At 36.8% G+C, this 27,842-nt stretch overlaps 1 protein-coding gene across 1 annotated transcript in view; it reads right to left on the reverse strand.

Moving 5' to 3' along the window:
• The window catches only part of LOC108363814 (low-density lipoprotein receptor-related protein-like), a gene marked incomplete at its 3' end in the record, with an annotated part of 118,283 nt that overhangs the window by 69,466 nt on the left and 20,975 nt on the right, over window positions 1–27,842 (reverse strand). Inside the window, exons 3-8 of the mRNA XM_017617303.1 lie at window positions 22,703–23,288; window positions 22,462–22,630; window positions 22,236–22,399; window positions 20,178–21,026; window positions 18,351–18,665; window positions 17,495–17,617 (exon numbers count right to left, since the gene is read on the reverse strand). Coding sequence (XP_017472792.1) covers window positions 17,495–17,617; window positions 18,351–18,665; window positions 20,178–21,026; window positions 22,236–22,399; window positions 22,462–22,630; window positions 22,703–23,288 — 2,206 coding nt within the window. The remainder of the gene's footprint in view (window positions 1–17,494; window positions 17,618–18,350; window positions 18,666–20,177; window positions 21,027–22,235; window positions 22,400–22,461; window positions 22,631–22,702; window positions 23,289–27,842) is intronic.

Here is a 27,842-nt window from a genome sequence, read left to right on the forward strand (position 1 = left end):
TTTAAACTTATTGTACTAATGCCTGAACCGAAATATTTTATGGAAATGAAAATATATATCAAAACGCTCGCTTAAAATGGTTTTCAGCAGAAAACTTCATTTGAGAAATACATATTTAATATTTGGTTTAAAAAATAAACATTTTCCGAAACAAACCAAAAATCAAGCAGTAACTGGGGGTACAAAATACAAATATAGTAATAAACCACTGCATTGCCTAATATTTCGCACACAAATTTTTAGCAGATACAACTAATATAAAAACTAACATAAAAATTTTGGCAAACAACATTGACTTCTGCACATACTATTTACATATGAATATATGTACTTTTGTTAGTGTTGTTAGTATGCCGTCAAGTGCTTCCACTTAAATATTGAAAATTGCAATAAATTCGATTTTATATAGACTACTTAAAATTTTTAGAACACACACACACGAAGAGACAGACAATGCCCCAAACATGCCAATGAAAAGCTTTAGTAATTGAGGGACTTTAGCCAAGAGAAGTAGAAAGACCCAGGAGGAAAATTTCTGACGGAAAAAAGTTTGCACAGATACGAAGATAAGGTTTTTAATTTTTTTTGAACTTTCTAATTTTTTTCAAAAATAAATTTTAACGATATAAAAAAAATTTAAAAATAATAATGATAGCATAAATACAAAACGAAAACAAAATTTCGAAATTCGAAAAATTTTTTAATTGAAGATAAATTTATAAAGAAGATCTAAACGACTCTAAAAACAAAAAGATTAAACTTTTGGCCAACAAAATTTTTTCACTAAAAAAAAATAAATTTTTGTAATTTTGCGAAATTTGCTTATTTTCCGCCGAAAAATTTAGAAGCTATATGTAAATGTAATTTTTGGCACAACTGGAAAATTTTCGTTTGGAACAAATGTGTTAATGGATACTTTTAGAAATCGAATTCCTAACCACACTACTCTAAAAGCCCAAAAAATTTAAATTTTTGGTCAACAAAATTTCTTCAAGAAAAAAATAAATACATATTTGTATGGATATGTAATTTTTGGCATACTTGGAAAATTTTTGGGCAGGCACAAATTTGTTAGCGGATATTTTTAAAACCGGACTCTTAACCAAACCATTCTAAAACCCAACAAATTAAAAGTTTTTTAACACAGTTTGAAATTATTCGCTAGGCAAAAATTTGTTTACGTATACTTTTATACTGTGGAGCAAATATACCTACAAATTTCATAAACAAATGCCAAATCGATGGGCGGAAAATACCTGCGACAAACCACTGGCGTCTCCCCATTTTTTATTTTTTTTATTTGGAAGAGTTTTTAAGGCTTCACAAAATTTGAATGATGTTTCCCTGGATTCAGTACAAAGTCGCTTGTAAAGTCAAAAGGACTAAAACGTATTAGCCCCAAAATTCATATTTTCGAGTAAGAAAATACACAAGAATTGTTGTATAAATAAACGCGCATTGACCCAAGAATTGTTTGTCTGTGACATCATCACTTTGTTTTACTAAAAATGTTACAACCAGTTGCTACCTACTCATTAAGCTCTTTTGAAAATTTTCGCATTCAAAAATTTGAAAAGAAGTCGCGCCTGTGATAAGAAAGTGTAAAAATTGTGAAAGCAAAGCTTTAGCTATTTGTCATAGGATCCTGCTTTAACACACACTCACGAGCTCATTTAAGCCTATTGATGCGCGACTTAAAAAATGAGAAAAAAGCGGGAATCAGCTGCTCAAACCAAACGAACTTCTCTTAAATTTGACTTTTGTTCATTGCAAAACGATTCACCGTTTTACCGGGTGGCCGACCGTTCGCTGTCCGCCTAAGAGGAACGCGCTTGTACTGCAAATGTATGAAAATGGTGGTAGGCTGTTGCTGAATGCTTTGTTGTAGCTGAATGCTTTGTTGTAGCTGCCTGCCTAGCTGGCTGGCAAGATGCCTGCATTCTTAATTGAAGCTAAAATTTCAATTACTTTTTGAAAAACACAAACTAAAATACGCAATTTGAAAGCAAAACAGCTACAAAGTAATGCATTATTCACCTGGCGCTGCAGCCGAGAGGAGGCGAATGAGCTGACAGCAGCCTTTGAGTGCTTGCAACAAGTTACGCATAATTTATTTGTGCCAATAGCAAAATGCGCGCGTTTTGCAATGAGGCTTTTGAATATTTAAAAAAAAAATTTGGAAAAAAGCGAAAAAAAATGTACTGCAACTGACAATTGCGTTCAGTTAAACGCTTTTCTGCAGAAGCATTAACATTCGCGCTGCCGCTGGCATTCCTTAGAATTCTCTGCCGCATCTGTATTCATGAATGAAGGCACGCTTTTGGGCGCAGCAAGCCGATTTTCTGCAATGCTCGTGTGCCTCTTAATGAGCATGTTGCAGAATGTTGCAGCTGTTTTGCCGCTTTGGTTGCAAGTCTTTGCTGCTGCCTCGCGTCGCTTTTGCTTTGCTTTTCTCTTTTCCTCCTTTTTTAATTTATTTTTACATTTACATCTTTTTTATTGCCCGATAATGCAATTCATTTTTTCGCCTTTTAGTGTTTACAAGCTGTTCATTAAAATTAATGATTCGTGGCTAACGTCACTCTAAAGCGCATTGAAGTGCAATAAAAAGCTTTGAACGTTTGATGCAAGTTGTAAACGGATCGCTTACAAGTTTATGGGGTGCGTGTGGCTGCATTTTTGGGGAGTTCACAGAAATTAAATTTGAAGCTTTGAAGACTGAAATTGGATCGAGGAGACATTACCTTCAGTTTGTTGCAAGGAAAAACCATTTGGCTCCTGAGAGGAAATGTTTGTCTACTACTCTATGCCATCAGCCAAAACCCAGGCCCTTGAGTACTTGTTGGCAGCAAGAAGATATCTAAAATTTGTTTTATTGCATTTTCTAAGAAGTTTTGAAGTGATCGCTGTTAGAATAAATTTAGCTTCCCAGCAGCTCTTCTTCTTCTGCAAAAGTTATTCTGTGGCTTTTCTCTTGCAAGATAGGCGGCAGCCGGCACTCTAAGTGGCCCCCAGTCAGTCCTTCATGGGAGCAGGTCCTAATGCTACATATTAAGGAGGAGCTCAAGAATGAGAGCAACACATTAAGAGATCTTAACTGGCATAGCTGAGTAGGACTGCGAAAAGTTAAGAGTTTACTGGGAGGGTACAACAAGAAGAGATTCCCCCTAAAATAGAAACTTAGAATACCGACTTGTTTTATTACATGACTCAGTAGACTAAGGGGGCACCTGTATAAGCTGGGGTTATGTTAAAATTATCCCTGTGGGTGATGTGACTTTACCAGGGAAACCCAATACGCATTCTCATTGAGTGTGATTTCGTCTAGAGCCTATGTAGGAGAAGTCTAGGCCCGATGTGACCACCGCTTCAGCACGTTCACTCGCTACCCAGTAAGTGCTGCTGTGGGGATTCAGGTTTAGAATGAGTGTTGAAAAGCGTAGGGGGCATAATAGGCCATTAGATGCAGGTGCAAACCTCTTTGGGAAAGCAACTGCTTTTTCTTTGGGGATGACTTCAATGACTAGATTGCTGAAGTCTGCTGGTGCTGTGGCCAAAAATTATTCCTTAAGGTGGAAAATTATATTTTTTGAAGGTTGGACAATTTTCAGAGTCGAGGAATGCCGAAAGCGTCTCAAAGTGGTATGCAGTTTTGTAGCCCATTAAATTTTAGTATAACAATCCAAACATCCATCCCCTGAGCCACATCTTCCAGAAAAAAATTGCCAAAAATCAACGGTAAGTCCTAGATACTTGAAAACTGCGTACTCAGAATATTTTTAAGAAATACAATTCAAAATCTCCAAATTTTGATGAAACTTTGCTGAATTTTGCTAATTTTTATACAAAGTTTGAAATTTTCACTTACATGGTTTTTGTTAGACAACGAACTATACTCTCTTAATAAAAGTATAATGAATAAAAATAATAAACGTTAAATAAACGCGAGGGAAATAGCCAAAAAATTGCTAAAATGTCTCTTCCCTATTTATATTTTCGTCGCTGTATGTATGATTAGCAATACATAGCAATACTAATAAAGTGGGTATGCAAGTGCACCGCATGCATTTTCAGCAAAATTTCTCTCGCTCGGTCAAGTTCAAGTGTATTTTGTTGCATAAATTTAAATAAATAAATTACAACTCAATTAAATCAGCGTTGCCGGCTGGCAGCGGTAGTACCGCGAAAAAATAGCAGTCGGCTTTACAGCTCAACAAAACAAGGGCAAACACGCTTAAACCGAATTACATATTTACGAAAATATATTTGCATTTGTAAAACGCATAGAAACTGCATGCCTATATAATAGAGTGTTCGATTATTCGGCTTTTTTCCAAAACCCGGTTTTCTAGTTATTCGAAAAATTGCAATTTAAAAAAATCGGTTCTTGATTTTGAAATTAAGAAAAAACCCGATAAACCGGTTTTATTTTACATAGGTTTCATACAGTGAAAATGCTTATGTTGGTATGAAGTCATCACCGAAAATTACAATAAAACTATTAAGAGTAAAGATAGCTTTGATTAAGCAGCAAGCGGTTTTTGTGACTTCTTTCGGATTTGTGCAGTGCTCTTATCGCCGTAGCCGAGTGCTTAGATGTAGCTACTGCCACTCGGCGGCCCATGGTTCAATTTCTGGCCCCAGCAACATAAAAAAAAAGTTTTTTCAAGTAGCGGTCGAACCTTGGCAGACAATGGCAAACCTCCGAGTGCACTTCTTCTTCTTGGGAGGTGGAGTAAAAATGTATAGCTCTCCAGTTGTCTCACAACATCAAGAAGCAGAGCACGAATTTGAGGAGAAGCTCGGCCAAACACGTAGAGAACGTTTAAGCGTCAAACTTTCGTTTATTGAAATCAAATATGATAAACTGTTCTCTCCGAAATAACCTAGTATATAACTTTAAATTTATTTAAAGGGTCCCCTTATACTGGAAAAATCCTTGAAAATTTCAAAAAACTCAAAACTTTTATTGAGAGGTTAAGATTTCTATAAAATGAAAAAAATACGGCTTGTTCGATGAAAAAATCCGGTTTATTCGATATTTGAAAAATAAAGATTAAAAAACAAAACGCCTATAGATATCCGAAAAATCCGGTGGAAACCGGTTGGGAAAACCGGAGTCAATCACCCTACTATATACATATGGTACATGTAAGTATGTGTGTATATATTTGGTTAGTATATTTATATGCCTCAAAACAGAGCCATAATCATTTTACAACGGTTACGTAGTCCATCCGCTCGACAGTCGAAGCGTTCCAATCGTCATGTGGTTGCACTTGCCAGTGCAGGTCATATGTACATATATATGCACGTAAGTACAAACACCTGTGCATTTAAGTATAGCTGTGTCGCGACCTGTAGAGCTATGTATGTATGTATGTATGTATATTTGCAACCGGCCGGCCGATCACAGAGCACCCACACTGGCAGCGGACAATTTTGTACCGAGCGTTCGATGACGTTACTCTTATTGAATGTTGGCATTATTGCAACGTATTGCGTTCATTTTAGTTGTTTGTTGTTGCTGCTGTTGTTGTTTCAAGTTTGTGTGTCTAGTTTTGATTTTGGATAATTTTGCTTTTGGCGCAAAATTTTAGAATGAAAGCTTAGTGGATAACCAATTTTGTTTGTGGAGATGAAAAGAGCGAACGAGTTTGCATAATAGCGAGGAGTGCAGTGGGAGAAATAGGGAAACGTGAAAGAAAATTCAAGTATGTATGTAAATAATAAGTGAAGAGAGGCCAAGTGGAATGTAAAAAAATAAATAAAAATTAATTTAAATAAAATAAGGCCGAATAAAAACAAGATTGAAATAAACAGCTTGCATTTCATAGAAATTTATAATTTTATCACGTTTATCGGCAGTTTACAACGTTATTAAAAAAGAAGAGAACCATAAAAAGTTAAAAAAAAAAAAAATATTTCAAAATAAAATAACAAAAAAAAAATTTGTTTTTTTATTTTTTGGCCTAATAACTAGTACGTTCAAACAATTTTTTTTGAACTGGAAGCCGTGTTTTTTCCACAAATTTTTTTATTAAAACACGGCCACTAGTTCAATAGAAAAAAAAAATAAGTTTAAAAAAAATCGAAAATTCAATTTAAAATAAATGGAAAAGGAAATTTAAAAATTAAATAACATATTAAAAAGTGCAACAACATAAAACAAATTAAACTAAAATAGTATACAAAATATAAAATTTGAAAACTCAATTAAAATATTATTCCAAGCTCATTTTAAATATCACACATAAAATTTTTAATTACTGTACTAAATAATAACGAAATCCAAAATAAAAGGTTTCCAAATTTCCAAATTTCCAATTTTTTTTTCGTGTACCTATAAGCGCTGACCATTGTACAATATTGCCTAAATTCCCACACGCTGGCCACTTAGCAAATGTAATTTAAGTCTGTTATTTTGCGGGGCGAAATTCGCTGAAGCACAGAAAAAATTGTCAGCGACTAACAGCTGTGCAAAAGCAATGCAGCAGTCAGCAAAATTTATAAATGTTTGAAACCGAATAAATGAGACATACTAAAAAAAATGGTTAACACATAAAAAATACAAGTGCAAAGCACATGACATTTATAAAATAAAAAATGAAAAGAAATTATAAACCGTAGAGGATTTTTTATTTTTATTTTTTGAAATTTTGTGTAAGCGACTTGTTCGAGCCACCAGACGGCCAAGAAGTAGTGCTAACGCCGGTGGAATTTCTACTTTTAATTGCTACACTGGCATTTTTGTCATTATGCCACGCCCAACCAATCAGCGATATGCTAATACCGATTGCATAAGCAATTTTTCATGCAAAAATTAAAAAAAAGAAAAGTAGAATGTGAAGAATTCATAGAATACTGTGTGAATTACTGCCGATAATCGGCAGCAAATTGCCGCATTTGCCAAGCAACACAAGTAAATGCTTGTAGCAACATCGTTGAAATTGCCGCATAATTGCAACAGAGACATGATCTCAGTTTATGTGTGCGTGATGTGTGTGTGTGTGCAGCTAGTGAAGACGACTCAATCGGCTGCTTCCGCGTTGAAAGCGCCGCACATGCAACAAAGCTCAGAGCCAAATGTAGCGAGCACATATTTTGCATAAATATATATAGATATTGCTGCACGATCGGCAATTTCATAGTGCAACGACAACAACAACTGCAACGGCAACACTTATCTGCGATCTTTCGCCTTGTTGCCACATCGTTTAATGCGCTTTGACAATCGCATAGTTTGCCTGCCACATTTACATGCCCCATCGCGATCATTTTCTACATAACAGGAGAAGCAAAAGCAACAACCACGTACATGTGTTCATGCAGGCAACACACATATACATATACATATGCATGCATATATACAGTTGCACACAAATGCAGTGTCAAGATCAATTTGTCTCCCCCTCGTTGTTGTTTTCTTGCATTCTTTGTTGTTGCCTCAAACCCATTAGATATTTTTGGCTGCTCAACATGAATTTTTGTATCGCTGCCGTTAGCATTGCAGCACAAGCGGGTACTAGGTGGCGCTGCTGTCACCAGCCCACCACCGTGCGGTTATTATGGCCACTGCCGCAATGCCGCACTCGCAGTGAGAAGATTTATTGTGCTGCGTGCAACAATGTTGTGGCGGCGGCGGCGGCGGCGGCGATCGCTTGCGCATGTTTGATGTCTAATTTTATATATGTACATATTTTGATGGCAATTTTGCTGCTTCCAGATTTATTTTCACACATTTTATTTTCGTTTTTACTATTTTTTTCGATTTTGGGTGTTTAGTGGATTTTTTCCCCCGATATTTTGGCTGCTGTAGCAAGTGTAGGTGCAACATTAGGTGATTACTTTGTTAAAGATGATCGTTTATTTTTGCTGCTTAAGGCTAAGTTTGATTTGTTGGTGACAGTGATTAATAGCAATTGATTAGGGGCGTGGAAAAGGGTGATTTGCGTGAACTTATGAAAAAATATTTAACAGCCTAAAAAAAAGCGGAAATTTTGTGGGAATTAGTTATGGCAATGCACCTGCATTTTTTCACAAAAGTTTAATGGCAAGAGAATTTTAAGCCAACAAATCGGTGTTCAGACACGTTTAATCAGGTGAGAAATTTTTATGCTGAAATTTTCTCGACGGCCGCTGGAAGGCAGCTAACTAGATCAGGCTGTTGTGCAATTAACAGAGTAAAGAACTGTAATGAGATTTATTAAAGTAGCAGAAAATTATATGGGATAAAAGTAAAATTTTGTTTGTTCATTTAAAAGGATTGCGCAGTTAAGCGAATAAAATGGACCAACAAGCAAAACATTTACACTGTCTGAAATAGTTTTTTAGTTCATAATTATTTTGAGAAATATACTTTTTTTCTTCAAGAATACATACAAATGTATGTGCTCTTAAGCGGCTGAGGCTCTAAAGCGAGCGCAACTGTTGAAAATTTATTAAAAATATCTAGTAAAATGATTTTTTAAACATAACCGTTGAACGACTTAACAAATTTTATTTTGTGAAATTAGTATTTAAGCCGGATGCGCACTTATAAAATTCTATGAAGCACTTAAGCGGATTTTATTTCTGAGCAAGGTGCGCATAAGTGTACATACGAATATTATGAAAAAACGGATACTTTGTATTTCAAAATAATTTCGCCATGTTCACTTAAGAGGAGGGGCAGCTAAGGGGATGCGCTGTAGTATACTTAAATTCTTAAGAAAATTTGAAGTAATATTTTAAGCAGGTATTAGGATGGTTTTCTGATAAAATCGTTTGCCTATAAATGCATAAAATTTAATTATACATTTCCAAATACATACTTGCATTCGCTTAATGCTAAAAAGACAGAAAGCCAGAAAGCAAAGATGGCTGAGCTGATAAAATTTAGAAAAAATATGAATTTTCCAACTGTAACGGAACTGTCAAAACTGTTAAAATGTGTGTCACAAAGTTTTAAATTTTCAAGCTTTAGGGCCGTGTCACACGATTAGTACATTTTTTATATTGGGCTATTGGTACAAAATAAAAATTTTGGGACAAAAATTTATTTTGTACGCACACCATTGGTACAAAACGGCAAATTTCTTTTAAAAATTTTGTACAAATTATTTGTTGTGATTGGGATAAAGAAAAATATTTTTGTATTCCCACGCTTGAGATACGACTTAAATTTAAATTTATAGAAAACGCAAAATATGTATAAAATCTTTTTGTGTACGGAAAAAAGTTTCCATTTAAGAAAAATTTCTTTCACAATTCAAAGAGTTGGAATTTCAAGTCCACTAAAAAATCTTTACACATTTGCAAATAACAGAAATTTTAACGTCAAAAAGGCGCACATTTTAAATTTTTCGAAATGAAAAAAGAGGAATTTGATATGCCATCTATTTTTGTATATGCCATGAAATGAAAAGCATCCCATAAATTTTTATGAAAATTTCTTTTCTAACATTCGGACTGTTTTTTTTTACAAAATTTCGAACACAAAATTAAGTAGCTCTTAACACTACATAAATTCCTCGCGCACACACAATTTAGTCTAAAATCTATCTGCTACCATGATTTGCCTTTCTTGTTTTGTTTTTTTTTTGTTTTTGTAGATATACAACAGCAAAGTTTTCCACATCAAAAATCTTCCCAAAACGACTCGAAAATTGCTCATCTAATTAAAAATTTTCAAAATAACTTTTAAATTCTTGAACTAATGCAATGCTAGCTGCAAGCGTGTGAGTAAATTGATGGCGCTGCATGCCACAGCGGAAACCCAACAACCAATTGGAGATACATACACATGTATGTATGTATGTGAAGTAAAAGCAAAGCCACAGAGCTTTTATTTATGCAACACAAATAAACATAATTCACCACTGCATACGACTTATCGACTAAATGGAGCACGGATTAAGAGAAAAAAATAATAAAAAAAAATTTAAAGTGAGTACATAGTTTCTAATGAAATAAAAATTCTTCCATCAGTGGCAGCCCACCGCCGCGTTTGCTTTCCGCTTTCTGTAAAGACGAGCATATTGACTGCTGCCTTTCATCAATGATGTCATTGATGGCGCTCATTCGCCACTGAATAGCTGGCCATTTTTTTTCTTTCCTTGCTTTTTTTGATGACGCAGTGGTCTTTGATTACTTTGCGATGCAATAAATTGCGCCATCAGGCACCCTTTTTACTGTTAGCGCAACGCCATTGCGCATGTTGTTGGCACTTTATGATTTTAGCGTCACTGCGCTAAACTGTGAAGTGATCGTTTTCGTTGATGGCTTACAAGTAAATACATCTCCACAAATTCTTTCGCTATGGATTTAGTGTTTGAGCAACATCTATGTGAGTGTCTAAACGTGTGTGTGTGACAGTCAATGTGGTTTTAAAAATGTTTCAAAAATGTTTTAAATGTATTTGGCTTTAATGGAAATGATTATGGTTGGATTGATAGCTAAATTTGTTAAAAATTCTTTGAATTAAAAAAATACGAAATTCAAAAAATAATACATCAAAACGGGAAAAAGCATGTCAAAACAGATTTCGAACCAAAAGATTTTGTTTTGCAAGAAATCTAAAAAAAAGTATTTTTTTATGAAATTCGGTATAAGCTGTTCTTTGAAATTTGAAGAAATTCAAGACAAAGTTGTTTAAAAAAATATCAAAATGTTGTAAGCATTTAAGAAAAAGATAAGATGAATTTTTTATATAAAAAAAAAATTTTAAATAAAAAATATATTTCTCAAAAAAGGGTGGACAATTTTGGTATCCTTTATTATATAAGAAATGCCAATTTTTCAACAAAACAAAGCTAAAGTAAATGAGTTAAAATGAACAAATTTTAATACCTGTGAAAATTTTGAAAACAATATGCAGTTTTTTTTTTAATTTTTGCAGTTATATCGAATTTTCATTTGACATTAACTAACACAAAATTTTAAGAACCTAAAATTTTATTGCAAAAGTTGGGCACTAAAAAATCTGTAAAAATTATTTCCTATTTTCCTTTTTTCAAAAATATTTGCAAAAGGATGTGGAAATTCTTGTGACGCAAAAATTGTTTAACAATTACAAATGGTGTAAAAAATTTGGTACCCGCCAATTTTAAGTAAGTAAAAATAAAAAACTAAATTTAGGTGTTTGGTCTTGTAAAATAAGTGGTGCAAATGTGAAATCCCTGCGAAAATTAAAAAAATAAGCAGTTTTTTCTCGACACTTTGAAGTTATGTATATCGAATTTCCACTAGACATAAACTAACAAAAAATTTTATTAACAAAAAAAAATTTATACCAAAGTTGTCACTACGAGCTTAACCATTTGTCGTAGTGGAAATTCGGGTTTAATTTCTTTTTAATATTCAAATTGTGAATTCTAACAAAATTATGAATTTTAACAAATTTTTATTTTTTCAAATTTTTATTTTTATTTCAGGCATTTGTTTATTTCCTCAACGATGAAACACATTCTTTTGGGTAGAAAAAATTCAAAAGTTTTGCTGCTGCCAGAAAACCCTTTTGTGGTAATCAATTTCGACACAGTGTAGCAAAGTGTTTCAGCGACGATAAAAAACTGCTTTTAAATAGTGTTTGTGTAAAATTTTCTGCACCGAATCGTAAAACCTTCTTCCCCCATTTTTCAACCGTTTCGCTCTTCACAAACTTCATTTACACTTTGGCTCGCATTTGAAACTTTTTAATAAAAAACTGTTAAACTTTTTTTATATTCGTATTTTTCTAATTTTTCTGCAACCGCCATAAACACACAATGAAGCATACAAGCAAATGCATCCTGTTCACATTTGTCCACCTGCAGCACTTGAGTACAATAGTGCTCGCACAAATGTTAGAAAATCAGACAAAAAAAAATAACAATAAAGGAAGTAGAACGTTAAATTCGAATTCGCATTTCGCCACAGTTAAGGATTTTCACTGTCACACTTTCTTCTTTCTTTTCGCATTTTCGCACAATTTGATTGAGTAAAAGTGCTAGCAAATCTCTTGGGTTTTCACAAAAATGCGTTTTCATTAAATTTGAATCCTTTTTTTTGTGTTCAAGGTATTCTGTTTTAACGGCATGCAACAAATCGGAAACGTTGAAATGTTCGACTGTCATTTAGCGAATGTCATTTAAATGCATTTTTTCGTTGCTTTCTTACACTTGGCAGAAAAATATGTATTTTGTTTATATTTTTTCGAGTTTCTTGTTTTTTCTTCTGTTTTTAGAAAGCGTTTCAAAGGATATGGGTTTGCGGCATCCTTGAAACTTTTTCTTAAAAAATTATAGAAAAATTACCACAATCAACGATTTAAAGAATTTTCGGCAATTTTGTCGCTATTTTTGTAATATTTTTTTGGAACTTTTTCAAAGGTTTATATTTTGTTTTTAACACCCGCGCCAACAAGTCTCTGTAATTTTCTTTGCTTTGAAAGAATATTCAGTGTAGCCGGCACAAAAGTGTTTTTAACGTTTTCAGCGCACGAAGCTTTCGCACGAGCTCACGTCTGCAGTTTGACTGAAACATTTGAAAATGCCACACTGCTACGAGGCGTTCGTGTTGATCCAGAAAAGTCAACGCTTTGCAAATGCTGCGATGCCAAAGTCAGCGCCAGAGCTAATCAAAGGCAAAACCAAACGAACTCGTTGTGAAACAACAAAACAAAGCGCAGCGCGTGGCAGCAATGAAAATCGTAGTGACACGCTAGACAGCGTCGGCAGCGGAAAACTCCAGCGTTCGTGCGCGCACGACCACCAGCGCCCAGCCGAGGCGCGCTGCCAGTCGACGACGCTTTCAGGTTGTTTAGTACCGCAGCAGAGCAGCTAACGTTTACAGCACCCTAACAGAGCGCACAACGGCGCTGCTAAGGCAATGTTGTTGTTAGCAGAAGCTAACTTTTGCTGTACGCTGCTGATTGACGCCGGAAGTGGCCGAAGTGTAGCAGCATCGAAGGCTGAAGTTGGTTGCGCGCGGCGTCAAGCGTCGATTTGGTAAACAAAAGCCGGCTGGCGCGCGACTGCCATAGCACGTGCTGTGTGCGGCGCACAGGTGTTGGTTGGTGTTGATGCTGCCAAACAGCGTGAGTGATTGCCTGTTGAAAGGAAGGCAACTGTTGCATGCATGATTGCAACGGAAGACATGCGAGTTGGAAATCCAAAAATTCTAGTTATCCAATAAATTTGGTTCGAAGAAAATTATTTTGGAATAATATTCGGTGGCTTCATTTCAAAATGAGCTTCGGAAGAATACTTGAACAATTACATTTAAGTGCTTGCAACACCAATTCTGTGCTATTTATGCTATGTGAAACTTACCACATTATGGTGGCATGCTAGCGCATTGTTGCAACTGCGAATATTTACCTAATTTATTGCGCGTGAAAAACGCAAAATCGAAAGTTTCACGCTCAGAATGCATTAAGAAGCCCATGCAACTGAATGCATCATCTGCAGTGTAAAAATACATCGGTGCACCAACGAAGCGATTTGCTTCTAAACAGAATTTTCTATTCAAATTCCACAATAAAGCAATAAAAACTTTTAGCAAAAGCGATGAAATCAATTACAATGCACCGTTATGCAGCTATAAATTCGAACACTTAAACTTGCAACAGCACTTTTTGCCATTTTGTATGTAAATTTTCTGTAATCAAAATTTTACCATTGAAAATTGAAAGAAAAAACAAGTGCAAAATTGTGCAAAATATTAATTTTACACTTTCGCACTTGCCACAAAATTTATTGTACCGCGCATTCAAAACATATGTATGCTACTATTTTATAGTGTTTTGTGGCTGCTTGTTTTTTGCGTTTCGTCTCTGCCAAGGAGGCGTGTGTGTGCGAATTTGTCCGCTGGGAGTGTTTTACTTTGGCATGTAAAAAAGAAGAGCGATGCCTTATGTGTTTAGCGAAAGTGCGAAAATTCATTACTTTTAAAATTGCTCTCTTGCTAAAAATTTAATCAAAACAAAGTGTTCGAATGCAATAAAGTTGTAATGAAGTGTTGTCGGAAAAAATATTTGCATTGTTTCAAAAAAAAAAAAAAAAAAAATTATTTGCAGAAATGGGCTGAGGGTAGGGTCTGGTATTATTGACATATGCATGCAGCAGTAACTGATTGCTATTATTAATTTTTATTGTTTTAAAACGAAAAAAAAAATTTAATTTAATTAAAAAAAAAAACTGATTGCTAAAAGGCGAAAAGCATATAGCTAAGACCTCCTCGTTTGTCTTTCGGAAGACTGTGCTGCGTTAAAAGACAGCTGCCACAATTGGCCTGTAAATCTACTTTCCTCGGACAGGAGATGTCTATGATATTTATACATATGTATGTTTGCATGGAGGACTATGTTTCTCTTGGTTTGTCATCGAAGAGCATATGACCTACTCCTTTAAGGCAGAAAGGAATTTGGAAAATCTTATTATACAAACACATTTGAGGTAGCGGATATATCTGGCGTTTCTCTCTAAACTTGAGTCTATAATACTAAACTCTGAACCTGTATTGGGACTTTAGACCGGGGCGATCCCATATGAAAAAAAGGAAACAAGTTTTTACTTGTTTAAAAGCTTCCGTCGAGAGGACTTTTACAAAATATTTATTTGTAACCCAACCCAGTCTATGGGACACAAATAAATGTACAAATTTGGGGCAGAACCAGCGTTTGCAGTGCCTTTAAGGGACGCTTTACATCTTCATATTCATGCTTGCTACTACATCGTTATTTCAAGTGCCTCTTAGTATGCCACAACCTCATTTTTTTTTGTTTTTTGTTTTGATATTCACTCATTAGGAGTTAGTTGAAAATTTTAAATCTGCCAAAAAACACATTTTCAATTGCTATTTTCACTCACTTTTTTGACACTTTCTGTTTCGCTAAAATACACAGCATGCAGATAAATCTCTGCGGGAAAGTTTACAAATCCACCCACAAAGCCAACAACTTTGCTTGCAACAAATGAAAGTGAGTCAAGTCAACAAGCAAGGACACGACCAACGAAACGACGAAAAAGTCGGAAAATAAAGCAACAAAGCGACAAAGCAACCAACACGCCCATACACAGTGCTTACACACACGCACATATATAGCCACACAAACACAGAACGCTCGCTGCTCCTTAAGCCACTAGCTGGGACAGATCCTGCCCACTGGGTGTGATTGCTGAAATGGATTTCAACTTTCGACACTCGCCACTCGACACCAGTAGTTGGAGGCGTTTTGGCGCAGGAGGTGGAGGGCTGAGGGTTTACATATGTACATACATACATACATACATATCAAAAGTAAGCGTGTAATTTTAATCTGCTACAAATTTTGTTTTTATCATCACACAATGCAATTTGATTTTATGATATAAGCCAGTATAAATACTTGCCCTACGTACTGATGTATGTATGTATACATAGAAGTAGATATGTAGATATATATAGCATGTATGTAATATAGTTGGGTAATGTGTGGGTGTAAGTTTGTAGTTTAAATATTTGCTTGTTGTAGTTATGAGCTCACGCTTATTTGTAATTTGGTGTTACACTTTTTCACCACGAATGATTGATAGGATTTAAAAGATTTTTTTTTTAAATTTTTGTTATACAATTTTTTTTTTTTTGGTATACTCGTTTAACTAAACTAACAGATTTTCGTGTCCTCTATTTGAAAATGAATTGAATAATTCACTTGTGCCGCATTTCTACTTCCATTTGAATTGACATGCTTCGCTCCGCTTTGTTNTTCAAATATTGCACAAAATCAAGAAATCGTTCGTGTGTTTCTTTATTTTGCATTGCATGCTTTTATAAATAGCCTTCCAATGTTTCCAGATGTTTGGTAAATTTTACATTTCTAATTTTTTTGCATAATTTCTCCTTGCACATTGAACTATTTTCGTACATTACTTTTAGCTGCAAAAATATGCGTAATGACCAGATTTTGCCACCAGCAATTTTATTTAGAAATTCATACAAGTGAAATGAGTAAAATTAATTGTGTGTATGCACTTGGTTACTGCCAAATTAGTGCACTAAAATATTTACATTTGAATTTTTACCGCCCGAATATTCAAAATTAGTTCAAAAATTGGTTTAAACTCTATATTTAGCGTATCGATTTTAGTAACCGATATCTATATATTTTATAAAAGTTGTTTTTGTTGCTTTTATCGACATTACCATTGGTAATTTTATTGATATTGTTCTCATAGTGTTTACGATTTTTTTTTTGATTATCGATAGATTAGCGATATCAACATAATTTTATCCAATTTGGTTGTGATATTTTTGTCGAAATACAAATTGGTGCATCGATCTATAATGCTAATGGCATTATCATTAGCCTTATAGTTATTATATATCGGTATCAACACATTTTATCGATAACGCTAAATATTTTGCAGGTATTGCTCAACTTTTATTGAAAAATTGATCGATAGAGTTAACATATCGTTTTATATCAAAGCTCTTCCTGACTTTTTCATTGACATTCGGTAGTAGATATAGGCTAAAAAGAGAGGCAGCAACTTTCCGACAAAATATAACCAGTACCCTTCATTATCATAGGGCTACACACTGACATGCTCGGCAAGCTGCGTGAACAGGTAACGATTCCAGGGCAGATAGACAGGCAATTACGCTGCCTAAGGCGAAATTGAGGAAAGCAAAAGATATGCTGTCGGGCCGGCTATTGTAGGCCACGAAACCTCACGAAATTAGAACGATGGCAACGTACATTCGCTCTTCGCCGTCCCAGAACAATTTTAGTATCACTCGGAACTTCGGGTTAGACGAGTTGTGATGAATTATTAAAGCACAATAAATCTGTGGTCGCAGCTGACATCCTCTAAAAGGAATAACTGATATTATCGGTTGTCGATAAACTTATCTATATCGTTATCGATACATTATCATCATCCTTATCGATTTTTTATCGAAATCCTGTTTTATGCTTTTATCGTAATGCCGAATTTCCACTAGGCATTGAAATGACAAAAAATGTATGCCATTTAAAAAAATGCCAAGTGGAAATGAACTTAATGACTATGTTTTTAATGCAATGACACGATTATTTTTTAATGCCCGACCTTGTCATTTGTCATTTTTGCCATTTAATGCCTAGTGGAAATCCAGCATTATTGTTGTCGATATAATTATGGTATCGTTATCGAAATCGGTATGGTTTCCGCTATTTAAAATGACAAAATATTACTTCTTAATAAGACTACGAGAGCATTTGGTGTGTTAGTGGTAATTACATATGTAGTTTGGTCCACTAAAATAATACTTTCTGATATTTCGATAACGTAAGAATGTCTGAACTAAATCAATAATGTGGATAGGCCGGGATAAGTTTTCTTGTTATCAGAAGAATAACACAAAACATATAATGAAAAAATTCAAGAATGGCATAAGGCAAAATAAATATGTATGTCTGAAAATACAGTTATAGTGTAACATCTAAGAAATATCGACTAAGTAAGTATATACTACACATATTCACAATACATAGAAGGACTTCACTTACCCTGTTCTTCCTCTGTCGGGCAGTTCGCCTCATCGCTGCCGTCGAGACATTCACGTGCGCCATTACACAGGTATTCACGGGGCAAACAACGTTCATCACATTTAAATTCGTATTCAGCACAAACTGTAAACATTCGGGTAAGTAAAGATTAGTAAACGAAGTGACAAAACAGTCGGCGGTTAATAGGTTCATTCATGATGTGGTTAGAGAGAGAGAGAGAGAAAAAATTGCGACTCTCGTACAGACAAACTGAGATGAAAATGTACAAATGAGAAATATAAAAAAATACAAAAGTAACTGAATATATAAAAAATTTAACTAAATTGCACGAAAATATTTACAGTGAAATTTTTAAATATTTAAAAAATAAAATTTGCAAATTTTTACTTTGGTCACATTGGTTAGTATTAATATATTTTTTTTTTAATTTCTAAGGAATACTTTTAATTTTATACACTATGCAAAAGTGCGACGATTCTGAAGTTCGGAATTTTTACAGTTGACGCATTTTAAATTCTCTGACTTCTAGTTTTTGCTACTTTTTAATGCCAGAAAATTTGGAAAAGTTCAAGGACTGAGTGTCTTAATTTTATAATTTTCGCTAATATTCACTTGGCAAACCTAGCAACAGGCTACGTATTTATGCTAAGGACAACACAGATGAGCTACAGCAACTTATTGTAAATGGTTTGTGTGTAGTGGGGTAGTGGGGACACAGATTATGGGGTTCGGGAAAAGGATTGGGGTTTTCTGTTACTTTCATAAACGGGCACATTTATTTGGGGACATTTATTTTTCTGGAGTTTGTTTGAATGCGCTGATGTGACGCCACGCACACACACATACAAAATTATACCCTTTTCATATTCATCGCCCTCGCCTTCGCCTCCATCGACAGGTTCATCCTCTGAGCAGCCAACTTCGTCTTCTCCGTCGGGACAGTCTTCGTGGTCGTCACAGCGCTGCTCGTCACAGATCTGCACACCGCTTTCAGAGCAGGTGAATGAAGCGTCACCACGGCAACCGAACGGTGTGAAGAGCGTGGAACGATCGGTCGATATGCCAGGCCCATTGTCGCCAGAACCCTCATCAAAGTCTGGTGTGACATGAGAAACGTCTTCGGGTTCTTCGGTGGGTTGGGGCTGCCATGGTTGTATGACGTTGTAGTTGTCTGCAGTTATCAAAGCGAAATTGGAAAATGCTAATCAGAGAGAAATTGAAAATATATCCACTTTGCCGACAGACGTCGGATTACATGGTAAATGGCGCGTTGGTAAAGCGTACAAAGAGCGTGCGAGCACAGAGAAGACATAAAAACTATGTAAGTAAAAACAAGGGGTAATTTATTTCACCCAACACACAACACATAAAGGTGAAGAGCGGTAGTAAGCGTTTGTAACGTAGGAAATACAGAGGAAACTAAATACGAACACACACAGATGACACAGTTTGTAATAGACGATCACAGAGTAATGGAGAGCGACACATAAATGGGTGATTGAGGACAAAACGTGAAAGAGTGGTGAAAGAAAATGGTAGGCGGGTAGATTAGCTCAGTGTTTTGAGGAATGAGTTCGGGTCAGAGACAGGATGTGAAAAATTTGGGTATGAGGGAGTGAGGTGCAGAGATGAGCATGGAATGAGAGCGCTTCTGTATGTAATTTTATGAAACTTTTATAAAACCAATTAAACGATGATTCCGACTGAAGAAAAGCACTGAATGTGATGTTTGGGGATGTGAGCAAGTAAAAAGCATTGCAATTTTATTGAACCCGAGTAATGTTTTAGTGTAAGTATGTGTATTGATTTAGATGAATATCGAGCTTAGTAAAATAATAACGAAATAATAAATTAAATAACTAAAAAGTACAATATTAACCAAAGATAAGTAAAAGTTAGGTAAAGCTTCAAAATAAACTTAGTTGAGCTTTAAGAGGCGCCAAAGTTCCCATTGCATTGGCATTGTACCGACCATATTGTTAAGGGTTAAGTTTTCGAAAGTTAATTACACCTGAAAGCTTTGAATGAGCTTTAGTAAGCGAAGAAGAAATGACTCAAACTGGCATCGGCTTGAGTGAGCTTTTTGTACACTTTATATAGACGTGCACAGAGTAATATCCGTAGGTGACCATTATTGATTGAACGAAGTATGGGTAAGAGACCTTTTACTCCTCTCACGTCCACATAAAGATAGCTTTAAAAAGCTCGGCACACGAAAGCTCTATTTTTGAAGGGATAACAGACCCAGTTTGAAACTTGCGCTAAGGTAACTAATGAAAGCTCTAGCGAAAGCTATATTTGTGAGTGAAAGCTCCAGTTACAAAAAGTCGTCTAATAGAAAGAGGAAAAAAAGTTTAAGTTAACGACCGTTAGTATCCTAAGCCCCTTTGCTGTTATCACTTGTAAAAAGCAGTATCAGCTTTTCCAATTATTTATAACGGTTAGTTTATAAGTTAGTTTGGTTAGCTTTTAGCTACAAATACAAAATAACCCGGTAATTAGTTAGCGCGTTCTATGTTAATAAAGCATTTTTTACAGCCGCATTTCAGTCAACATCGGAGCTAGGCCGCTAAGCGTTGCTCTTTTTCAGTAATATGTAAAGCACTTAGGTCTATAAAAGCTTGCTTCAATGAGTAATAAAAATTTATTGATTTGCGGACTTTAGTCGGCGCATAGACGCTACCTCGGCCACTTTCGTATTCAGCGCGACGGCGTTCAGCTTCTTCTTCTTCAGCACGTAGACGTTCATCCTCAGCACGACGACGCTCTTCATACTCAGCGCGACGTCGCTCTTCTTCCTCTTGCTCGCCACGGCGGCGCTCCTGTTCTTCTTGTTCAGCGCGACGTCGCTCTTCTTCTTCCTCTTGCTCGGCACGAAGGCGCTCCTGTTCTTCTTGTTCAGCGCGATGCCGCTCTTCTTCCTCTTGTTCAGCCCTACGGCGCTCCTCTTCTTCTAGTTCATCCGCATCATCATCTTTGGTTGGCTGTACTGAATTGATACTTTCGCCTTGCTCGGCTTCGACGCGTCGGCGTTCTTCGTCTAATTGTTCTAAGCGACGACGATGTTCCTCTTCTGCACGTCGGCGCTCATCTTCTTCTCGTTCCGCCAAACGTAACGCTTCATCTTCTTCCTCAGCGTGACGGCGTGCTTCTGCCTCTAAAGCTCGGCGATGCTCCTCATCTCGTCTTCGTTCCTCTTCTTCGGCACGCTGACGCGCATCTTGTTCTGCCTGACGGCGATCTTCTTCCTCATAGATCGGGCCACATAAATCGGCGTCTTCGTCAGAGCCATCCGCACAATCGGGGTAGCGGTTGCAGTGTTCAGTGCAAGCTATAAGTGAACCATCTGAGCACTGGAATTGGCCATTCGGGTTGTGATCACAATCGTACTGGTACGCGGGTGTGGCCTCATCGATAACACCGTTGTCTTCTTCTTCCTCAGCCCCGAAACCGCCATCGGCACCGTTGTCTTCTGCATTAAACTCGCCGCCATTTTCGCGCTCATACTCGTAATCGATTGGCTCACTGATGTCTAATGACGAAAGTTCAAGGCGGATTTAGTGAAAACTTTGGATGATGGTGAGGAGAAGAGAAATTTGTGTTGATGTCAATGGCTTTGAACCAAAAATGAAGATGACTCAAATGAAGTTCACTCGGTTTTAGCCCCCTACACCGTTAAAAAAAATGCATAAATTCTCCTCTACTTGAGAGCAGAATTTCTTTTTGGTTCCTTTTTTTATACCCTATTAAATTTTTGAAATCTAGACATAAATTTTTGAGTACCAGGCTCAATGTTACGTGTTTTGGAAAAAGTAAAGTCACTGTTTAACAATTCTAAAAACCAATTTCAACAACTACATACGGTAAGTAAGAAGGCGAAAAAGTTAGGAGGTCAGAGTAAGGGGAGTGGGGTCCCATAGAGGTTAGGTATAAAACGAAGCAAAAGACTACCGACCTTTGCTTCAAAACATTTCAGCCAAACAAACACTTTTCGGCTGTTTTGTTAATCATAGAAATTACCACGGCTCAAAACTTCCAGAGAAAACTCTATAAGTTTATCAAATAGCAGAAAGTTGAACTACGAAGAACCCGCTAGAAAGAATTACAAGGACTGCGGTGAGCTTTCACAGAACTGCCGAGCAGTCCTTACTTCCTAATGTGNGACCAAAAATGAAGATGACTCAAATGAATTTGACTCGGTTTTAAGCCCCCTACACCGTTAAAAAAATGCATAAATTCTCCTCTACTTGAGAGCAGAATTTCTTTTGGGTTCCTTTTTTTATACCCTATCCAATTTTGGAAATCTTCACGAAATAGACATAAATTTTTGAGTACCAGGCTCAATGTTACGTGTTTTGGAAAAAGTAAAGTCACTGTTAAACAATTCTAAAAACCAATTTCAACAACTACATACGGTAAGTAAGAAGGCGAAAAAGTTAGGAGGTCAGAGTAAGGGGAGTGGGGTCCCATAGAGGTTAGGTATAAAACGAAGCAAAAGACTACCGACCTTTGCTTCAAAACATTTCAGCCCAACAAACACTTTTCGGCTGTTTTGTTAATCATAGAAATTACCACGGCTCAAAACTTCCAGAGAAAACTCTATAAGTTTATCAAATAGCAGAAATTTGAACTACGAAGAACCCGCTAGAAAGAATTACAAGACCTGCGGTGAGCTTTCACAGAACTGCCGAGCAGTCCTTACTTCCTAATGTGGCGCATCTACCGACCCAAACACACTTACCGCGAACAAGTCTGAAATAGTAGCGACTGTCAGTGTCGGCGCCCAAGCTGCCCAAACGATGGTAGCGAGCAATTTGATTGGCAAACACTTCTCCGAAATCTGTGACCTCTTCGGGCAGTTCCAGCTGCACGATCACATAGATTTTGTAGCTGTCATTGTGTGGACTGTTGAGAGACAAGAGTAGAAATGAAGTCAGGCTGCTATCTTGTGCGCTTAGTTTACTCACAGTACGGCCAGCAAGGTCGGGCTGATGTCAAGGTCCTCATCATTGTGTGTGCCATGGAAGAGTTCGCGGAAAGAGATCTCCAATTGGCGGTGCAGTTCGAGAAATTCGGTGCTCTTTTGGTCGGAATAGGCAATTTTCCATGGCTCGTTGATGATGAATCGTGTGCGCCCTGGGAAAGAGAAAATAAATAAAAATGCATTAGCAACAGTTGCGCCAAGTCCCAACAACAACTTGCACTCACACAATGCCATAGGCGCGGCACCGAAATCCTCATCACCATCACCGGAACCATCGTAGTCGCTCTGTCGTTTCGAGTGTTTTTTCGCCAGCTTCTTCTGCTGCTTCGCCGTTCCTACATGCTCTGGCGCCTCGTGCTCAATATCCTGCGCTGACTGTTGGCGTTGGAGTAACAGTTTTCCGGCGCGGTGCTTGCCACGCAGCTGAAGCTTGTTGCGATGCTTCTTGCCTTCACCAGCGCTGTGCGCCTTGTGCTTCGAATGCTTGTTGTGCGCTTCCTTGCCGCCTTCGCCAGGGCCGCGTCGGTGATGCGAATGCTTGGCTGACTTGTCCTCCGCCTTGCCGAAGATGCGGCTAAGCTCGCGACGCACACGCTTGACACCCTGTATCAACCAACTGTCGGCGTCGGCATCCTCCTCGGCCGCGACCGGCTGTAGTTCGTCCTCGAGCAGAGATTGGGAGTCGAGATCGCGCGTGCTGCGTGCCACTGCCACATTTGAACTGGCAGCGGCGACGTTGGTGGCGGGTGTTTCATCAAACTGGTCAATGTCGAAGGTGTCGTCGATGGTGAAGTCGGCATTGTTAAGTTGCTGAAAAAGAAAAAAAAAATGCATGTTAATAACAGTGTTGGCCGGAAAATAGGCAATAACAGAATGCTAGTGGGAATGTTAAGTGAGTTTTAACAGTTGGTTGAATTAATTTTTGTACTGAAAACATTTACAGCCCTTCCGTTAAATTCTTGCTGCGCTGTTGAGTTAACAGTGAGCTGTAATATTTATGCATTCTTACGGCGATGAAAGCTCCGTATGTTGGGGAAACTTTACAGCGCATCTTTATTACAGTTAGGTTTGCGACTTGGCTCAAATTGTGTGGTGAGCTTCTGCAACTCTTGGTATGTTGAATTGGACGGAAAAGTACACACGTGCTATATAACATGCGCGCGTTTGTGTGAAATATATTTTAATTGACTTTTGGAAATTCGCTTGAAAGACAGATAGGTCGTTTTTGAATAAAAACTATTTGTATAGTTTGCAGAGTAAAAAAGTAGAAATGATCAAGTCGAGCGAGTTGAGCATTATTCCCGTCTGTTCCTGAGTACGACCTCTCGGGGAGCATTCGTAGTGGCTGTGGTTTAACACCCAAATGCGGGTAGAACCGGCCTTGGTTGGTTCGATGTGGAGTTGCAATTCAACCGGGTGTCGGAACCCAAAGAACGGTAGAGGCTTTAGATAGGCTTCGAGCCCAACCAAGGTGGTTAAAGTGCCCATCCCACACTGCCATTGAAATTCATCCATTGTGCTTTTGAGGGTTAGGCCTTCATGGCAGGTACCCACGTAAAACACCGATACAAGTTGACGAAGGTATGTATTCCAGTTCGCGGTCTACATTGCCAGGTAGATTTAAAAGTAGAAAAGTGGCGCTCAGTTGCTTTCGAAAAACCTCTCCTCGCACGTTTTCCGTCGCTCTCTCAGTGAATTTTCCGGCAATGCTAATATCTTTATGAGTACTGAACTGAAGTCTGAAGAACTCTAATTATAAGGCACCACGTTTGATCGGCTCATAGCACTTGAGTCGTCTTGAAACCTTTTCCGGTATTATTAACTGAGTTCTAAGTTTCAACTTTGTCGCTATTTTTTCCATTCGAATTATCTAAATACACATTGTGGAGAAGTCAACTTGCAACTCTACAAACTATTTGCTTTATATTTATATTTCTACTATATCGAATCCAGCTTTACTACCCATCACTTTTTTTTCTGCCTCTCCTATACAAAAAACTTTTACTTTCTAAAATAATTTTATGGTCCTAGCTCTGCGATATCGAACAGAGTTTGCAACATTGTTGTTGGCTGATAAGTGAGTGACACAATTAATGAAATTTAGAACTCTAGGGTACTAAGAGTATAAGTGCCCCATAAGCACTTTGTACTTCACTGATAACAACAATAATCCCTAGTCAACCTAATTACGAGTAGGTAATAGCAGGAGTAGCGCAATTCAAATAAAAAGTTGTGGAGTAGAAAAATGCATCGCTCGATATATATGTACGTATGCAACCGTTTGTAGGTGTATAGGGTGTGGGGTAGGCTCTAGACTAAAAACTAGGTATAAATAAGATACATAAATATGTACATTTATATATAAAAGTTTATATGTACGCATAGGTTTTTCACGTTTTTCCCCTTAGGTATGATTGTTTATTTTTGAAAGAATAATAATCATGCCTGGCCCTGTCAACGTATGCCCCACCATCAATCAATTCGCTAGTAGGGTACACACATATACAGTCAGCGTCAAAAATATGAATACCCTAACGTTTTGACGATTTTATTTATTGGCATTAGGTATTCATACTAAATTTTTCTTAGTTTTTTATAAAAATATAATTCATTCAACAGAAAAAACCATATGTTCATAAAAATTCATAAAAATAAAGAAAAGAAGAAAAATAAGAAATAGAAATAAAAATATATTTTGTTCATGCGTTATATGGAATATGGAAGAAAATGCACAACACTCTTGACGAAAAAATTCTCAAAAATCAATGGCAATTTTTAGAGACTTGAAACTTGCATCTCATTGCACTAAAATTTACAAAACTGCGTACTCAAAATTTATCTAAGAAATCAAATTGAAAAGTTGAAAATTTTGATGGAATTTTTTTGGTATATCTTGAATTTCTCCGAGTTCTATGTGAAATTGAAAAAATTTATTCTGCTGCTTTTTACTGTTGAATGAATTACATTTTTATAAAAAAATAAGAAAAAATGGGGTTTGGAAAATATAAATAAATAAAATCGTCAAAACGTCAGGGTATTCATATTTTTGACGCTAACTGTTTATTATATGTATGACTTTAGTGCCATCAACACAATATCATATGAAATGTGTAAATAACTAGAAATATTTATATGTATATTACAACAACAATTAACACTAGCGCTGACAAGCAGAACAGTTATTAATATGAATTGGTTTTTTCTGTTCTTCTTTTGCTCGCTTTTATGACAATGCGGGCCGGGCCGGCAAAGCGCTGGCGTTGGCGCGACCGGCCGGTGAAGCAGTGCGCTTTTACAGAAATGTGTGCTTGTGTGTGTAAACTTTTTTTGATTGTAATCAGTTGTACGTGAAAACAATTGAATGAAAACTAAAAGGAAAGCGAGTGAAGTCATTTTCTTTGCTTTACTTTTGCAAAAATTTCGCTTGGGCTATTTTTGTTGTGATATGTTTATATACACTTCTAAAGTCCCTTATGTTATTTCTACCTTTTGTTTTTTGTTAATTTCCAACAATTCGTTGTGTTCTTTTGCCACTTCGCGCCAATGAGTCAATGAACCAAGTGAGTTATCACATTTCGTATTTGTGTGCGGGCGTATGTGTGTAGTGTGTAAGATGTATGTAGGTGCGCGTTTTTATTGCTTACACCTATGTTTATGTGTTTATTGTTGCCTACAATTTCTTGCTGATAGCACCTGTCAACAGTCGCCTAGATATTAGCTCTCGCAAGGCAAGTGCCACACTCATCGCAGCCAAAGCGAGCCAACGACGCAGCCAATAGGCCAGCTGCTAGCAAAATCTACCCACTGCAATAATTCAATTTATTTTTTTTTTGTCGAGGCCGAGCAAAAGTTTAAGAGCAGGCTGAATTTGAAGTTCAAAGTTTTCGGGTTTTTCTTTTTTTAAATGTTTTTTACCGAAACGCCGAGGAGATTTTAAAGCTTCTGGTATAAGTGTTTTTCATTTTGGTTCGAAAAAATCTTCGCTTAATTTAAAAATCTGCTCCGATTTATTTCAAGTGCCTACAATGCGTTTAGGTATCTAAACAATTAAAAAAATAAATACAAAAAATGGGAACTAGCCCTTTTTTCTTTCTTTCTCTTTTATTGTGAGGTCGATGCACACACGAGAAATGGGCCAAATGCAATCAGTTGATAAGCTCACAAGTGGGTCACTAAGCGCATAAATAGTCATAATGCAGTCATAGAATACGGCTTTTAATAATAAAGTCTACGCAACATTTCCTTCCATATTACGTCCCAATTTTGTTTTAAATTATTGTTTTTTTCTTTTTTCTTATTCAACAATTTTATTGAGCTTGATGCCGTGTTTTAACGAATAATTATTGTGGGAAAAAATTTTCTTGGCTACAAAGTTATTATGAAAACACTGGGAGGTGTGGCTCCGATGCCGGATTTAACCACACAAGAAATGGACAACGTATTAATGTAGAAGAAGAATCGATCGCAGTCCCAACTGATGGAAGAACGCCAGAGCTCTTTACGCCGAAAGAACTTCAATGCACTGCAGACGAGCCAAGAAAGAAAAATGAATCGCCAGTGACCGATGGTGTACTCTATGAAGTGCGAAAGACCGTACCCTCGAAGCGCACGGAGATGCTTCCCACAATGTATCACACATGTCTGACAGCAGGGCTACTTCCCAATATATGGAAGCAGCAGCAACTCATATTAATCAGAAAGGGAAAAGGCAGTTCGAGCTCACCATTTGCTTAACGTTCGCCATGTATTAAACACAGTAGGTAAGCTCCACGAGAAAGTACTGACACCTCGCACTGGCGGAATGACTTTAGGGCTGGTAAGTCAGCCATCGGAGCTATTGAATCCGCTATCAGGAGACTAGCGGCAGCCCGAGTATGCAACTCACCCATGGTATGCCAAATATTGCCATTAAAGTGGCAGTGGATACATCCCCATCAGCATTTTCAAAAGGTTTTAGTGGATACTTCGAGAAGGTATATTTTCGAGTAGTTGGAAAAGCAAGAGGGTGGTCCTACTCCCAAAGATGAACAAACAGGAGGGGAGGCAAGCTCTTATAGACCTCTGTGTATGACTGATGCTTTAAGTAATTTATTGGGGCGTAAAATTTGTCACCGTCTATCGCACCAAATCGAACTATGCGTTGTTTGTCTGATGCACAGTATAGCTTTCGGAAAGGTAGTGCTACGGTATGTTAGCAGAGTGAAAGATCGACCTATATCGACATCTTAGCAAAATTTTCAAGAACATCCTATTTCATAATTTGGTTGAAGAACGACTTAACTCAGCAAATGGTTATAGAACGCCTTATCTCAATATAATTAAATATATACCATTTGTTGAGATAGGACGTTTTTCAACCAAATT

Source organism: Rhagoletis zephyria, unplaced genomic scaffold (genome assembly GCF_001687245.7).
Source record: "Rhagoletis zephyria isolate East Lansing unplaced genomic scaffold, Rhagoletis_zephyria_1.1 Rzeph_scaffold_01384, whole genome shotgun sequence".
Taxonomy (NCBI): domain Eukaryota; kingdom Metazoa; phylum Arthropoda; class Insecta; order Diptera; family Tephritidae; genus Rhagoletis; species Rhagoletis zephyria.